At 36.0% G+C, this 12,619-nt stretch overlaps 1 protein-coding gene and 1 pseudogene across 1 annotated transcript; one reads left to right on the top strand and one right to left on the bottom strand.

The window, feature by feature from the left end:
- The first annotated feature begins 973 nt into the window (after positions 1–973).
- On the top strand, positions 974–2,985 carry LOC106397288 (lysM domain-containing GPI-anchored protein 1). Its single transcript, XM_048756800.1, has 6 exons — positions 974–1,193; positions 1,248–1,948; positions 2,037–2,154; positions 2,257–2,418; positions 2,504–2,535; positions 2,622–2,985. The coding sequence occupies exons 2-6, from the start codon at positions 1,285–1,287 to the stop codon at positions 2,894–2,896; spliced, it is 1,251 nt and encodes a 416-aa protein (XP_048612757.1). The 5' UTR covers positions 974–1,193; positions 1,248–1,284; the 3' UTR covers positions 2,897–2,985.
- A 65-nt stretch (positions 2,986–3,050) lies between these two features.
- On the bottom strand, positions 3,051–7,272 carry LOC106399554 (annotated as a pseudogene).
- Between the last annotated feature and the right edge of the window lie 5,347 nt (positions 7,273–12,619).

A 12,619-nucleotide genomic window follows, 5' to 3' on the forward strand; every position in this document is an offset into this window, starting at 1 on the left:
CAATCAAGCAAGCATCATGGTGTTCATTACTATCAACCTTAACCTCAAGTCGGGTTGAATGGACCACCAACTAGAGAAGAGCTGCGAACTGAATTTTGAGATCGAGTCGCGAACGAATTGCTTGCTGATCGTCGCGAGCTGGAACGAGCTGAGACGGGTCGCGAACGGTATCGGGATCGTCTATCGCAAGCTGAGATGGGTCGCGAACTAGCTGGGATCGGGAACGCCTTGGATATAGGATGAAAGGTTCTCGATCGGATTAGGTTCAAGCCGGGATGGAGGATCACGCCGGCTAGGGTTATCGCCGTTAGGGTTTAGGGTTTGAGCTCGGGACTTTTAGCTCAGGGTTTTAGAGTATTTGTGCTGATAACGTGTTGTGAAACTTAGGAGAATAGTTTCTTATTCTAATTAATCATAAACATAAGGAGCCCTTTATATATAGGAAATTACAAGATAGATAAACCGTCATAAAATAATGGAAAAACTAGAAAAAGAAATACTACAAATCATAAGTCTAATGTAAATAAGAAAGTAGTCGCCTATGAAGAAAAGAAAAGCGGCCGACTCTCTCTCTCTACCGTCTCTCTCTAGCGCTTGGGCTGGTTATGGACAAGCCGGTTATCGAGATCCATAAATATGGTTTATAACAAGAAAGGATCATATGATAAATACGGTGGACACGAAAAGCTTAAAAACTCTGTTTGAGGGAAAGAATATTCAACGCGGCTCTTTTAGCAATTAAAGTAACAGGCTATTAAAAAAATTCTTTGCTTTAGCGTCTCTAAAAAGTAAAATGGGCCTTTCTGAGTGGGCCTCAGTTCATGTCAAGTAAATTTACCGCCATACCCTTCTTCCGGACATCGCGAACTTCACAAATGCCACGCCCAGCGGTTGTATTAAACCGGTCAAACGAGTTTATGAAGAAAGGGCAAATCAGTCACAAATATAAACAAATGTCTGTCTCGGACATCGCGAAGCTACCGTTCTGTGTTCGCTCTGTACAACACATTTGTCTGTTTCTCCCTCTCTCACTCTCTCTCCACTATTTTAAAATTCTTCTCTCACTCTCTCCTGAAGAAGAAGAAAGCCAGTGATAAAAGAGAGATTCTTCCTCTATCAAACCTGAAATCTCCAGACCAGTCTTCAGATTGTCTGAACCTTGTCCATTTGTACAGTGAGGAGTTTCCAGTAAAAGAGAGAGAGAGAGAGAGAGAGAGAGAGAGAGAGAGAGAGAGAGAGAGAGAGAGAGAGAGAGAGAGAGAGTCTAAAACCCTAGAAGAAAGTATGAGAAACCCAGAAAAACCCATCTTCTTATTGTTTCTGATACTGGCTTCGAGCTCACTCTTCTTCACAGCAACAGCCAAATCAACCATCGAGCCATGCTCAAGCAACGACACCTGCAACTCCTTACTCGGCTACACTCTCTACACCGACCTCAAAGTCTCGGAAGTCGCCTCCCTCTTCCAAGTAGACCCAATCTCAATCCTCCTCGCCAACACCATCGACATCTCTTACCCCGACGTCGAGAACCACATCCTCCCATCAAAGCTCTTCCTCAAGATCCCACTCACCTGCTCTTGCGTCGACGGCATCAGAAAATCTGTCTCCACCCGTTACAAAACCCGACCTTCCGACACGCTGGGGTCCATCGCAGACTCTGTCTACGGCGGTCTCGTCTCCGCAGAGCAGATCCAGGAGGCTAACTCGGTTAACGACCCATCGGTGCTCGATGTCGGGACGAGTCTTGTTGTCCCTCTCCACTGCGCTTGCTTCAACGGGACTGATAACTCTCTCCCGGCGGTTTATCTGTCGTACGTCGTGAGGGATGTTGATACTTTGGCGGGAATCGCGAGGAGGTACTCGACTACGGTTACGGATTTGATGAACGTGAATGCTATGGGAGCTCCTGATGTTAGCTCCGGTGATATCCTCGCTGTTCCTTTGTCAGGTGAGGCTCACCTTTACTGATATTTGAGGGGTTTCTATTATTAGTTTTACCAGTTTCCTAATTGGGATTCTGGGTCTTTGCCTCTCAGCTTGTGCTTCAAACTTTCCCAAGTATGCTTCGGATTTTGGATTGATTGTTCCAAATGGTACCTACGCTCTAGCTGCAGGTCATTGCGTGCAATGTAGCTGTGCTCTAGGGAGCCGCAGGTAATAATATTATCAAAGATTCGCTCCTTTTCTCTTAAGATGTGTTATTTTTGATGTGACTAATCAGTTTGTTTATTGAATTGTGTGTGTGATGTGATGCAGTTTGTATTGTGAGCCTGCTTCGTTAGCAGTCTCTTGCTCGACTATGCAGTGTAGGGGCAGCAACCTCATGCTCGGTAACATCACGGTGCAGCAGAGTAGCGCTGGCTGTAATGTTACAAGCTGTGATTATAATGGTTTCGCTAACGGCACTATCTTGACCACGTAAGTAAATTTACATTCACATTGGCTTCTCCCTCATCAACTTGACTACACACTTATTATCATTTGTGTTCTCTTTCGTTTACAGGCTAACTAAGTCTCTTCAACCACGATGTCCCGGTAAGTTCTCACTAAACTCTTATCTCTTTCATAGAAGAACCAGCTGCTAGTTGGCACTGGTCTAATGTAACTGCAATGTAACGCAGGACCACAACAATTTGCACCGCTTCTAGCTCCACCGGATACTCTTCCTAAGGATATAATGTATGCACCAGCGCCTTCACCGGATTTTGATGGACCAGGATCCATAGCATCGTCGCCACGATCATCTATAATTCCTCCAGGGGGTGGTTCCTTCCCAGGTAACCCCGCTAATGGTCCAGCTGGAAGCATCTCAATGGCCACTGCCTCCTCCGTTAGCCACTTCTTTGTCACATTTCTCATCTCCATTTCTTCATTCTCCTTTGTTTTCTCTTCTTGATTGATTCATTCAACAACATTTTGTTTTATTTTTCCGCGCATTTAAAAACTCTGGATGAGCTAAACCGAAAGACTATTGATTATTTTGAAGTTGAGTATCTCACAAAAACGTTCAAGTTAAAACCTATATGATGATTTAGTTCATCTCATCAGTTACATCTTATCTCCCACAATCTTTTTGTAATCAGCGGAATGCAAATTAAAAAGAAAAGGAAACAAAACATAAAACTATATATTATTGAGAAAAAACGCACAGATTATGTCTCTTTGCAAGTGTCTTCAAATTTCAAGTTCAGTAGCCTTATTGGTCTCCTGGCCTTGCTTTGTTTTCATCTCCGGTTCTCCAGCTAATCCCTTACCAGCTACCACCGGTTTAACCGGACTCTTAACCGGAAGCCTTTTGCTAATTTTGTCATCATCAGTCATTCTCTTGTCTTTGCCTTTACCCCAGACAACAGTGTATAGGCCCGCGATTATAAATATCGTCCCAATCACACTGAAAGTTTTTAGTAGATAACAAATTATTAATTGCGTTTGAAAATTTATGAATATTGTTGTTGATATTATAGAGAGAAAAATAAATGAGAAAAGCACCTTCCGAGATGAATACTTTCAGACAAGACAACAACACCAAGAGCTGCAGTTATAACGACACAAAGAGGATTAAATGTCGCAACGAAAACTGGTCCTCTTTCTCTCATCACTACTCCTTGCACGTAATACGCCACTCCCGAACATATCACCCCCTAATCACCATTTAATCTTGTTGATTAATTAACATAAAATGTCAGTATATATGCTTACAAAATTAAAGTTAATTTATACTATATACTTACGGAGTAAGCGGCGGCGAAGAGATTGGAGTCGAAGCCGATTTTCCAAGCGCTCAGATCACGTACCGTTACCAATGAGACGGCGGTTCCTTCTAATGTTCCCATTAAACATATTAACGCCGTTAATGACAGTTCAGCTGGGTACTTCTTCAGCGTAAACGACTGCGTTTTTAAAACGTGACAAGACCATCGTTAGATGTTTTCTCTACGGTTCATGAATATACCGGAAGTTGTAACTAGTTGGTACTTACTTGTAGAATGAAGAAACCGGCCCAACCAAAAGTTCTTCCCAACAACATAAGTGTTCCCGGGATCCAGTGTTTGTCTAAATCCGCCGATGCTGCACCACCGTGGGATCCTCCTCCTGCACCGTCATCTCCGCCTCCGCCACTGCCGAATTTTATAAAATCAATGATTGGACCTTTGTAGAGAGTCATGAGAAGTGCTCCGGAGACTGTAATGACTGTTCCGACAACTTTGGCTATGCTTCGTACCTTCTTAAAGTTAACGCTCTCTAATCTGAAATTTATATAAACAAATCTATTTAATGATCGATCGAGCTTTATGTTTTCATGTTCTCTGTCTTCTTCTTTAGCTTGTGTTTTTGTTGGCTTGTGTTTTTTCTGATAGGCTTTGGGTCCTGTGAGAAGATGCGATTGAAGTTTGTGCTCGACAAGATGTGATCTTTTCCCAGCTCTTCTTTCTGTTCTCAGTGGTGGGTTGGGGATGACAAGCCTCGGTTTGTCTCTGAGTCTCTCTGTTTTCGCAGATCTGGGGAGGGTTGAATATCTAGGGTTTGCGGGTCTTGTTGCTTTAGTGAGCTCTAAAATCTTGGGTTTGGAGTCCTGTTGTGATTGATCTTAATTTTGATTCCTCCGTCCTCTCCAAGGGTCAGCGTTCTTATTGGTCTCTGTCAGCCTTGCTTGTTCGTTTCTTAGCCTTATGCTTAACTAGTAGGGAGTTTCAGATGTTGTTTCTGGTCTTGGCCTGTGATTCTTTTGTTGTCCTCTGTTTGGTTTGGTGGCTAGTATCGGCTCCTATCTGTTTTCTGGTATGCGGTGGAGTTTGCTGGTTGTCGTAGACCAGTGGTGGCTCAAGTCTTCGGTGGAGGTAGAAACCTCTTCTGGTTCTCAGAGGAGGTGCGTGTTTGGCTCGGAAGGAGATAGATGTATATCGGAGCGATTGCTTCATTGTAGGTCGATTGTCGCCGTCTTGATCGTGATTGTCATGGATTTGGAGTGGTTATTATCCAGTTACCGGCTGTGTGAATAAGACGTTTCCGGGAAACCTTTATAGGCTTCGCCGTGGGGTGATGGTGCGTATGAGGCACGGGGAGAGCACACTCAAGGTCCAATGGAGAGACTTAGTTGGGATTGAAGGGTGTTTACAGCGACAGTTAAAGATTCTAACCTCTCTCGATTCAGTTTATATGTTTGGTGATGTTCGTGTGCGTCTAGTCTATCTCGCTGCTCCTCTCATTTTGTGTTAATTGTTGATGAGTTCTATTTCGGTAAGCTCGTCTTTGAGCGCAAGGTGGAGCACTCCTCTCCTGAAGTTCTGTTTTACTCTCCTGCCTCTCGACATTTTTTTTCTTCGTGTCTTTGTTAGTTTTTTATGGGTTTGTGTTGTATCCATCTTTTGGCTCCGGGTGGTACATGTTACCTCGCCGGCTTATGGCTCTGGAAGGAATGTATTCCTTGCTGGCTCTGGTTAGTAAGAAATGTTGTTTTTGTGTTTAATATAATCTGACAAAAAAAAATACATACATATATATATATATATATATATTGCCCCTATAGACTTATAAATTAATAATGACATCTTACGTAAGTAGAAGTGATCCCATTATATTTCTTTCGGTGCTTATTAATTAATTATTCAAGTGGTATCGTGTTCCACGAACATACTAACTGTGTTTTCGTATGATTCGGTAATCGTGTTCCCACGGCATGGGAATTAAAAGTCAAAAAGGTTAATTAATTCTCAGAATAAAAACATAATCAAAGTTCAAAAAAATTGCATTAGTATGCTGATAAGAAAAAAATTAATTTTATGATGGAATCAATATGAATCTAATCATGAAATGCTTAATTAATTTATTTACAATAGTAAATAAAATAAATGTAAACCTGAAAATGATGGCCAAGACAAAGGTGATGGCGGGTAGGACATTAGCGGTAGCAGAGGCGAAAGTTGCTGATGTGTAAGTCATCCCGACGTAGTAGAGATTCTGATCCAGCACCGGCCTGTCATTTTTAACACATTTATTTAACGTTTGTTTAATTTTCTTAGCCATATATAAGAACATCAAAACAAAAAGAAAATTTTACGGAGATTATTCTTATAGTTTTTGTGTGAATGAAGTATGAGACTACTAGACGAGTACTTACTCAATAAATCCGAGAAGCGCGATTTGTAGGAATATTCGGAACGTCATCTTCGGCCTTATTTTCCTGCATAATCATAACAATAGCACAAATTGCATACTTGCGTAAGTTAAGTTATGTATTAACTTAAACTTGTATGTATAACCTAGATACGGCCACTCATTAACCTTATTTCTGGTGAGTTTTATGTTGAAAATCTATGACACGTTTACACACAAAATAAGAAACAAACTTATATATAGAGATCAAATAACCATACCTTTCATGAAAAAGAGCAACGGAGCGATGACAACGGTGGCGATTGCATGGCGATAAACAGCTAGAATGTAATGGTTCATGCCATGCTTAAGAGACACCATGGTGATTATGTACATACCGGCATAACCAAATTGCATAGATATCATTGCTAAGTATGGTTTCACTCTGTTCATTAAGCTTCCCCACATTTTCTCACTCTCCATTTATCTCTCTTTCTCTCTCTGTGTTTCTCTTTTTTTTTTTATTGTATTTGATGTATTAATAGTGTACTTAGTTATGACTGTACGATTATGCTAGAAGAGATTACTTGCTTATATAGCCTAATTAGGCTGACACAAGCTGACACGAAAGGCAATAGAGGAGTGCATATGTACAGCCATTGGTTATTTAGGCATCGCTTTTAGTTACAGATTCTTAATTGTTATCAAATTAGTATCCATTATGTGTGGCTAACTATAGTCTTGTTATATATAATCAAAACCGGCTTAGATCGATTGTAAGTTTATCTGGTTAGATATTCATATATACTTTAATTTAATTATTGGACTATTGGTTGTGAAGACTTGCGTATGAGAATAATGTTGCACTGTTATTGGAATAAATATGTTGATAATTACGATGGCTCAAAGATATCTAACGTAGAATGTTTGTGCCAAAGTGTATTGTTATATTGATAACGAATCATAAACTATCGTACCAATAAAAAGAATGTAATGTTGCAATGTATACCATATTATATGTAAGGGCATACTTATTTGTCAAAGAGTTTTTCTAATAAATTGTTTAGTAAAATTAAGTAATTATCATGTTTAATATTTGTGAAATAGCAAAAACATCAATCTTTCAATTATAGAAGGACTATTTGGTTTTACCTTTATTTAAAATGTAGTACTCTAAAGATAATATTTCTTACAATTTCCTCAGATTTGCGTTTTAAGAAATACTAGATCTCGACCCGCGCAACTGCGCGAATTTTTGTTTTCATTTATTTTTATATAAACATTTTGTTTTCAATTCTAAATTGGTATATATTATAATATATATGTGTCTATCAATTTTTAAAACATAATAAGTTTACGGCATGTTTTTTTCATTGAATAGATTGTTTCAAATTTTCACATGTATTTGTATCTTCTTCTATATATATATTTTTGGATTATTATTCCATTATTAAAATCATAATTATATATATAAAGATTAGTAAAATATTGTTTTATTGTCATATTCAAAGATATTGTAACATTTCACAAATTTAGAAATATTTTTTAAAAATAAACTTTTCGCTTCACATATTTATATTATCGAGTAAATAATTAAACATTTAGTTTTTGTTTAATTTTTTAAAATAAACTATATAGTTTAAAATTTCTTTTCATTGGTTTAAGGTAGTAAAGATTAATCATTGTTAGATAATATAATTTTTGTTATTTTAAAAAAAATATTTATAATTTTAAAAGTTAACATCGACAAATATTTAAATAATTAACATATGGAAGTATAGTATTACAAAATTTTAATTATATCTATTTAATTTATATTATCTATAAATCCAATGGATCATCTATTGTTTAAATCCAATTATTGATAATCTAATAAAAATTTCTGGTAGACCCAAAATTTAAATGATAAGATTAGAGATTAAATGTAACATGATTTTCTAGAATATGTCCATTAGGTCCATTTTTTAAAAAATCACACATGAATAGAGGTTGTGACTTCTGTTTTAATATATAAGATTATACACAATTTGATAGTTTTATTTGTATCGATTGAATTAAAGTAAACATGCAAAATAGAGAGTGAGTATGAGATAGTATATAAATTTATATTTCTAGTATCCACTAAAAATTTCATATGAAATCTAAATACTATAAAATAATGTGGATTATAAAATTATTTATCTTAAATTTTGATCAATAAAATTAATTTCTAGTAGTCTAATTTTCATAATATTTTTAAATAATATATTTATGGTTTTGGATCTGAAAATTTTAATTAGGATTTAGTTTTGTTTTTAGATATAATTATTATATGGTGAGTGAAGTTGATTTTATCGTATTGACCAACCGTACATTTTGATGCTAAAATTTTATATGAGTGAATTTCTTATTTTGGGTTTTATCTTATTGTCCATCCATATTTTTCTACCAATCATGTATTGGTTTAATATAATCAATAATCAAACAACACAACCTGCAATTTCTTTTCCCGTTCGATTGCTAGGACCCACGATCAGCACCTGTTGACTAGTTTCATAAAACTTAAACTAATGTTAGTATAAGAGCACCTTTATCCCACGTTTCTATGGTGGGTTTTTAGGAAAAACTAGATGTGGGTCCCACTGAAACAAGAGAAAACGTCTCCAGAAATCGCGAATAGGAGACGTCTGTTGAACTATTCGCGGGCCCCACTTACACGTGACTGTCCGCGATTGGTTTGATTTTAATTTTTTTTTCTTTTTTTAAATCAGAAAAAAAAATAATAATAAGAAACGTATATGCGATAAAGATGCTCTTAGTGCTGAAAACAAGATCGATCACTACTATTGACTGACACGAATAAAGCTAATAACCAATAAATCATGCAAATCACAAATGAAACACGTAAGTGCAGGAGAATTATTTTAAATAATTCAACCGATCCTGCAAAAAAAAAATGTTAGCGCAAGAACACAAGCTTTACACAATATCAAAACTGGCCGGAGAAAGCACACATCCAGATTTTGTTTCGAGACTGTCGATTAACCTCTTCTTAAAAACAAAACTTTTAGCAAATATCAGTATTGTTAGTGCAAAAGCATAAACAATATTAAAAAAATTTAAGAGTGTAAGAACCTTATTTTACTGATATTTGTAAAAAATAATAAGAACATAAATTAAAATTACAATACCGAAATATAAGAATAAAGACGAATTGCAGAGTCGAGATGGTTAATATCTTTTCTTAAATCTTTAAACGTCCCGTAGTGTGACGGTTTCATAGCGCTCAGATTCCAGGATACAATTGCAGCATTGTTTCTGTTTACCATCACCCGAAAACAGAATCTATCGAACCTAATTTTGTGATGTATTCTCAGAAAAAATAAAAATAAAATAACTATTTCATGATGGGAGAATCTTTTGTTGTTTCACGTTCATGTTAGTCACTTTCCTTATGGCTAACAAGCCTTATTTATATGAAACTACGGGGTGTCCGCGTTACGCGCAGAATATTGTTTTTATTATTGCTAGAACATGATTTTTTGGATAATGTAATTTATGTTGCCGTTTTTATTTGTTAAGATCATTATTTGGTGTTTTTAGTGTGTTATGTAGTAATAGATGATAGGTTAATATATTTTGTGTTTGTTTTTTTCGAATAATGTGTTGTTGTGTGTATAGTACTTGTTAGTAGTGAAATGAGCATCTAATGTAAAATAATATTGAATTTCAATAACTTTGTTGATTCTAAGATTAACGGTTTCAGTGTCAAAATTGTATTATATTTTTTTCATATTTTTAAAAATTATAACTTTTAAGATGTTTTTTGCCCTCTCCCTATATTTTGACCTTGAGCCATCACCGTCTATGTATTTCCTTACCTTTCTGGTGTGCGGTGCTTCTCACCATCACCGGAAAAAGACTTAAATCTTTCTCTTGTTCTTCCTTGTCTTCTTCACCTGTGAGATTATATGGTATTTGTTGTAGATCGGGTTTATGAGTTTTCAGTTTTTCGGTTGATTCTCACGGCATTGTAGGTTATTGACTGCTCCTCTTTTTTCTTACATTTCAGCTGATGTTAGAAACTGCATCTTTTGGTTGGGTCAGAGTTTAGTCGTTTTTGATGTTGTATTCCTCAACGTTGGCTTACCGTCAATAGTCACTGCTCGTCTTGATTTTCAAGATCTAATTTTTGGTGTTCTGACTTCTATTCTCTCTTTCATAGCTCGAGGACGGCTTCATAGTTTTCTAATTTTGTTTCGTCTCCCTTTCCCTCTATATTCTTGCATCTCTTTGCAGCTTTCATCGCATCTCTAGTGGCTCTCCATTTCACCATGTTTGCCACTTTAGGTTTGGATAATGTTTTCGTTCGTGCATGTTATATGGGCTTGGAAGGTTATTTTTGGTCTCAAGTTTAGTCTCTAATTTTGTGGTGATTGTCTTCCATTCTCCCTCCCTCAAGTTGTTTCTTTTCTTTCCATGTTTCCTTTGGTATAGGTGTGCGGAATTAGTCTCTTGGAGCTTTGGTTCCTTCTATCCAAAGCTTTGTGGTTTTTCACTTGCATGACCGTGTTGTATATTCTTGTTTAGTTAGTGAGGTGTTTCTTACCTTTTAGCTACTGATTGTGATTCTGGTGCTTTAGGCATATATATATATGTTCCTGCTTCTAGGTGGCTTTGGCCTTTCGATTATTATTCTCCTTCTAACCCGCTTTCTTGGTTATTTGCGTTTGTGCTCTAGTTTCTTATTATTAGTTTGATTATCTTATGATATTGATAGTGAAATAAACATATATATAATTTATAAATGAAATAATAAAAATTAGTAAAAATAATAAAATGGTAAAAGTTTATGCTATTTTAATTGTAAATAATTTAAATATTTAAAATATATTTATATTATTTTATTTATTTCTTGAATTTTAGGGACTAATAAGTGCGAGAAGGATTAGATAGTACATAATTAGAGATTGATGGAACAAATTGCAATAATTTAAAAGTAAAAGGATTTAAAATACAAAAAAAAAATATGAGGACACATGTCAACAAACCACCATTCCACATGTCATAAGAAAAGGAAAAAGCCAACTTTATATCTATAGATGAGATGACATTACGTTATGGTTTTTAAAACCAAACGTTGAGAACAATGGAGTCAAGTCAAAAATCAATGTTGTCATTATGGTATTTGATTCCCTTTGACCTGATTTTTAATGACTTAACAATAAAAAATATATTATTTATTTGACCAAATCAAACATAAATAATATTCTTTTTAATTTGGGTTTGCATTTTATGTTTTACAAACATAAAGATAATCATCAATAAAAATTATATGAATAAGTAGTGAACACAATATCCATCTAACAAATTCAAATCCAAACCCAAATATCCAATGTGTGACATTTGCTAAATTTTATACTTAGCCAAATTTTAAAGATTTACAAGCTCTGTAAGTCACTAACTTCAGATTTCCATTTTTCATTCACAACAACTTCGGTTTTGACCAGAGGTTATACTACTTCATAGTGTTTTTCAAACATTAGGTTATTCCGACGAACGTCTTCGGCCGGAAACTTACCGGAAAATGGTCTAAAACCATTTCGTCAAAAACGAGTTCCAACACTCATGGCTACTGGCCATTTCTTGACCGGAGCAAACACAAACATCAAGATAAAGATCTAAAACCTTTAAAAGAAATTACGGTGAAAATCTTCTTATGAAGACATAAATACAGATTCATCCATTCCAGTGTCGTGCTAGGTGACTTGCAGGTCCTGCTGCCCTCAGTAACATCCTGAAGCATCTTCTTCCGAGATATGTACGTCAAAATCGACAATAAAAGGGAGAGAGCATGCAGTCAGATTTCAGTTCGGCAAGAATTGAGTCAAAATCTTCCCCGATCACTTCTAATATTTTCTTACGGAAAATCAGCATATCTAACTCAAACTCGGAAGATGGAGCGTTCTCTTGGATCGACGTCCCTGCCATGGATCCCCATCAGAGTTTTTAGAGAACTCGTAGTCTTTATAAGGCAGGACTGAAATTCTGTATACAAGAAACTCTTTACCGTGGCCTTGATCGTTTCGATCTCGCGATCCGCCAAGACCACTGGTTCGGTCGTTCCTAGGAGATTTGCGTTTTTAAAATGAAACGGTCCTTCACAGTCACTTTAGACGTAGTGACGTGAGATGTGTTCGCTTTGTGAATTTCATATAAGATTTTTCTTATATTACTTCATACAAATGTATTCATTACAATGAGTAACGTGTGTGATTCTCATTTTTGCAGCATCTGTACACTTTAGTCACAAATATTTGTCTTATCTGTATAGATGCACAATCAAAATAAAATTTAGTTACCAGAATTGTTGGAACATTTTGATTTTCAGTTACAGAAAAAATATTATATTTACTGGACTTTTGTATTCATTTCTGTGCACCGTATATAGGGTTAGGTACGGAGAGAATAATACTAAAATTTTTAGTATTTGTGATTTGATTCGTAATTTACGGATATACAAAAAAATTATGGATGTTTACGAATA

This window comes from Brassica napus, chromosome C5, assembly GCF_020379485.1.
Source record: "Brassica napus cultivar Da-Ae chromosome C5, Da-Ae, whole genome shotgun sequence".
NCBI lineage: Eukaryota > Viridiplantae > Streptophyta > Magnoliopsida > Brassicales > Brassicaceae > Brassica > Brassica napus.